Consider the following 5000-nt stretch of genomic DNA (forward strand, 5'->3'; position numbering starts at 1 on the left):
GCCTGTCTTGTTTATCCAATTGACGTTCCATTCTTGAGCTATATAAGGGTACATTTTGCTCAAAGATTCACCAAAAGGTAATTCGCATTACAATGATTTCGACGCCATTGCAGGTTAATCAAATATTCTACTGTGTCCACCAGATAAAATCTACGCATTTCTACTACCCCCTGAAACCTACCGTCAAAGAGACGCGCAGAAGACTCAGACGCACTACGCAGCAAGGGGGTGTCAGGAAAGACTTTTCCCGACACGGAAAAAAAGAGAGACAATAAAACGAAGAAGTTCAACTCGTTTTTAGACTCAATTGCCATATGGCAACCCAGTAAAAAAGCCAAGAAAGACTTATAGTCAGGGAGCATGTGTCGCGAAATAAAGTCCTGTGGGAATTTCGTGATGAAAGCAAGCCGCCTATCTGTGATGCTGAAGATGATGGAAGCTGTGATAATGATGCAGATGACGATGACCATGAGTCATCTTATGATGGTAATGTTGATGACGATCATGACGACGATGATGATAAAGAGGAGGAGGAGGAGGAAGACGAGGGAGATGTATATGATACCTTTTATCCTTGTCAGGGAGATGTGATAAAATTGCATTTGGCTGATTAAATACAGTCAACTCTCTCATAGCGACCACTTCTCGTAAGCGACCACCTCCCGTAAGCGACCACTTCGTAAACAACCGTTTTGTCTCTCAGTTAAATACTGTTCCCAGAGCTCTCTCGTAAGCGACCACCACTCAAATTTCTAAAGCGACCGCGACCACTTTTTAGGCCAGAAATTTGACATATTCTTTTGTTTTCTGTTTCTGGTAAGCGACCACCCAACATAATCATATATGATCATTAGTGAATCACTACTCAGAAGTTACAAAAGTTCAATTTTTAATGACGCTACCCCGGACTGCTGACAGATAATAACAGTTTACATTAATTGTTACAGTGATCTGTCCCAAAATGATATACTGTCAGTACAAAGTTTCATCAGAAGAATGCATAGATTGCCCAGGCGCTATTCAATGTGAAATATGCCAGTGCTTTCAATCTTTTCTTTAAGCCATGGAATAGAAATGTCATTGTCTCCGTAGAAAATGTAACTGCAGGGAATTTCCAGTCCATAACCTGCTCCTCGATTTACACGTTTTCCTGTTATAATGGTCTTTCCATTGTTTGTCCTTCGTTTCAAGAATTTGCTAACATACTGAGACATATGTAATGGTATGTGGCCGACAATTTCGTCTTCTTTTGATACGGTGTTGGGATGTTCGGCTTCAGTAAATATTCTTGACAGCGGCCTCACTACTGCAACTGCATTTCCATCTTTTTCATTCAGTGGCTCAAGTTTCAGTCTACGTTGCTCACCAATTTCGGGAACCCATGTTGTTTCATCCTTGTAGACATGATAACCTCGTATGAATGAATGAACCGTGATGCTTGAAAAATTCTTTTTCTCCATGTCGACTTCAAACGGAGCGAATCGATGCTGAATGATAAGCAAATGACGTAGATTTTCAGTTCTGTTACAGCACGTGTTACACGTTGGTTGCGTGGTGGGTGTTCAAGATTGATTGGCATCTGCACTTTGTATCCTTAACGCGTGAGATAAAGATAAAATACTCGTGGGAATTTCCCACATTTGTACATGCACGTGTGCTCAACAGGGTTAAAGATGAGGAACTGTGTTAAATGCTCAAGTCTTACGAATTATATTTGTCTGAAGTGTGCAAAACCTGTCTGTAACAAGTCTAAAGCATGTTCATCCCCTGCTGATGAAGACAGCCTAGGCTGGAAAGCTGGTGTATCGGTGGCTTATTGCGTTTCTTGTTCTGACGTGCCGACCCCGAAGGTGGCCAAGCAAGCAAGAATCCCAGTTAAGGACAGCAAACCAGTTACAAAGAAATTCACAGCGAAGAAGCCACCAATGCCCCCACAAGCTAATGATGGTCAAAGGAAATGTCTTTCCCTAAAAGAAAAAATAGAAGTCATCCGGAAATCTAACGAGGGTAACAGCATGAGAAAGTTAGCGAAAATATTTGATTGCGGGAAAACACAGATTGTCAAAATCCTGAAGCAGAAAGCTAAGATTCTCGAATCGTGGAACTCTAATGAAGGAGCTCAATCTCAAAAGAGATTGAATGTTGAAAAGTATGGCGAAATCAATGGTTTGTTGTGGAAATGGTATACCAGAGCAAGAGAGTCAAATATCCCTGTTGATGGCCCCATGCTGGTCGAAGAAGCGCGAATCATAGCTGAGAGAATTGGAGATGACACATTTAAAGGAACAAGTGGTTGGCTAGACAAGTGGAAAAAGAGACATAACATCGGCCAAATGAACATTTCTGGGGAAGAGGGAGATGTAAGCCAAGAGACGATAGACAGCTGGAATGAAAGATTGAAAGAGCTAACTAGGGGCTACTCACCGAGGGATATATGGAATGAGGACGAAACTGGCTGTTTCTGGAAGGCGACGCCTCAGAAATCGCTCTCTCAAAAGGGGAAACGCTGTAGGGGCGGCAAGAATGCGAAGCAACGAATAACTGCTGCATTCTTTGTGAATGCAGCGGGCGACAAAGAGGCCCTTATTGTGATAGGAAGTAGCAGACGACCGCGCTGCTTCGCACGTTTGGCAAATCCATCATACCCCTGCGGTGCCCAGTACTTCAGCAACGAGAAGGCGTGGATGAGAACCGAGATAATGGTTACTATCCTTACCAGGTTGAACAACCGTCTGAAAAGAGAGGAAAGGCATATTATCCTTTTCTTAGACAATGCACCATGTCATCCACCCTCGCTGACAGACATGTTCTCCAACATTAAAGTGGCCTTTCTACCGAAGAACACCACATCGCGCACGCAGCCTCTGGATGCAGGTATAATCAAGGTGTGGAAGATCTACTACAAACGGAAGTTGCTGCGGCATATCGTTAGTCAAGTTGACGGAGAACACTCTGCCAGCGAGATAGTAAAGTCTGTGAACCTCCTAATGGCCGTGCGATGGATGGTAAATGCGTGGGACGAAGTCAAGTGCGAGGTAATCAGTAAGTGTTTCAGACATGTTGGAATGTACCCCTCAGCCATGGATTTGGATGAAGATGACGATGACCCGTTTGCCGGCGAGGAGTTGCTAGACCTTGAAGCCCTGGTGCAGAAGATGTCTAAGAAAGGTATTGACGCTGCACCCTATGCTGCCTTCGACGATGATGCGGACGCCTATTACTCCTTAGATCCCGCCGACCCTGACTGGAGGGAGACCCTACGAGATGAGGTTATCACTACTCACTCAAACAGGAACAAGACGGAAATAGCAACTGATTCCGACAGTGATGATAGCAGTGACGATGCTCCCTTACCAATCCCAGCGGTGCAAACAGTTAAAGGAGCACTTGATCTCGTGCGTCAGATCGCTGAGTTTGCACATTATCGGAGTTGCGAGGAGTTGTCCACTGCAGTCACGAAAGTGTCTGATATTCTTGTTGACATGAGGCTTAAGTCACAGAAGCAATCGAGCATTCTAGATTTTGTGGATAAGCGGTCGAATGCGACCGAGTAATGTAAATACATTATCAAGATTTCAAGTATATGCATCCCATGTTTGACGTTGTTTTCCTAGGTTTTGTTCGGTTTAAATTTCAGGTGATTTTCATTAACGTGAGACACATTGACAAGTACTGTACACTCCACTCTACCTTTCCCGAAACTTGTTGCATGTGAAAAAAATCAAATAAATTAGTTTCTATTTGCCTAATTTTAGCTGATTAGGTAATTTGTTTATGTAATTAATTGATCAATCCAGTGTTACACTTATTTTGTTGATCTTTCCCGTAAGCGACCACCTCTCGTAAGCGACAACTTTGTCGTGCACCAAGGGTGGTCGCTTACGAGAGAGTTGACTGTAATCGGTGCAAAATATGCCATAAGGCATTTCATGAAAAAAAAGGCTCCTTTACACGTTATAATGGACACGAGATCAGATTTACTACTGTTATGTTACAGAGTTGTCTAAGTTACACTTCAATAGAAAGTATAAGTAGTATTGGGACAATTTGTCGCCATAAACAACAGCTACATTATGTGATCCACGTTAGCGTGTTCACGTGATCCGCTCTATAACTGTTACGTGACAGATAGACCCCAATTTAAGGTATTAGAATATTTGTCGAAGATTCGCCACCATTGACGATGGTTACAAAGCATTTGAAGGTCAAGCCTCGTTTCGGTGTTGGACTCTGAGGGTCACACTTTTAACCCCCCGTAAAAGCCGTCAGTGCAAGTTACAAAATTGTCGACAACATTTGGCATGTTCCTTGGGGCCCTTAACACATTTAGATGGGCGGCTTGCTATGACCACGAAATTCCCACGGGATTACAGATGCTCCCAGACTATTAGGGCCAACAATAATCAAACTCCTAGAACCAATCTAAACAGCCAAAAATGAGGCCAAATACCAAGCAGACAATAGGCCATTTCCGAGTTCACGTATGTCTCCTCTTCAAAGCGAGTCTAAGTGCGAAGTTTTTGTGATGGTAATTAGTTCTACTTTCCATATGAATGAAAACTAATTTTCATGTGAAAAACTTTGCACTTAGACTCGCTTTGAAGAGGAGGCAGACATGAATTCGGAAATGGCCTAATTGGACGACCGAAGCTAAGCCACGAAGAAAGGCATAGCCAAAACCGATGACGAAACATATGTAATCTAGGACTGAGAAAAACGCCACAAACTGATAAACGTGTTATAACCGCCTCATGCAAACGCAAATCGAAAACCGAGAAATATTTTACGTGACCCCCCCCCCCCCATTTCCCTCATTAGTTTGTGATGCCCCCCTCCCCCTACCCTTCCTTAAAGGCCATTTTTTAAACCAAGAGTCGTCACAATCCAAAGTTCAAATTATTTATTTAATTTATTTAACTATCAAAACGAATGTTGGCAAAGGTTTCTCTTCCATATTTATTTGCAGCCTTCTCTTGTCAAGGCCCTCCATTTGTTAGCGA

At 42.9% G+C, this 5000-nt stretch overlaps 2 protein-coding genes across 2 annotated transcripts in view; one reads left to right on the forward strand and one right to left on the reverse strand.

Annotated features, from left to right (window-relative positions):
* The first annotated feature begins 1673 nt into the window (after window positions 1–1673).
* LOC137981726 (tigger transposable element-derived protein 6-like) lies at window positions 1674–3554 on the forward strand. The gene has a single exon (XM_068828787.1). The coding sequence runs from the start codon at window positions 1674–1676 to the stop codon at window positions 3552–3554; it is 1881 nt and encodes a 626-aa protein (XP_068684888.1).
* Window positions 3555–4885: 1331 nt separating this feature from the next.
* LOC137983364 (negative elongation factor A-like) overlaps window positions 4886–5000 on the reverse strand; it is an 11930-nt gene continuing 11815 nt past the window's right edge. Inside the window, exon 10 of the mRNA XM_068830576.1 lies at window positions 4886–5000. This exon is cut by the window's right edge and continues 790 nt beyond it. The gene's annotated coding sequence lies outside the window, so the exon portion shown is untranslated.

The sequence above is a fragment of the Montipora foliosa genome, chromosome 13 (assembly GCF_036669935.1).
Source record: "Montipora foliosa isolate CH-2021 chromosome 13, ASM3666993v2, whole genome shotgun sequence".
NCBI lineage: Eukaryota > Metazoa > Cnidaria > Anthozoa > Scleractinia > Acroporidae > Montipora > Montipora foliosa.

Coding starts and splice junctions, on each gene's coding strand:
- LOC137981726 (XM_068828787.1), top strand. CDS start 1,674: ATGAGGAACTGTGTTAAATGCTCAAGTCTTACGAATTATATTTGTCTG.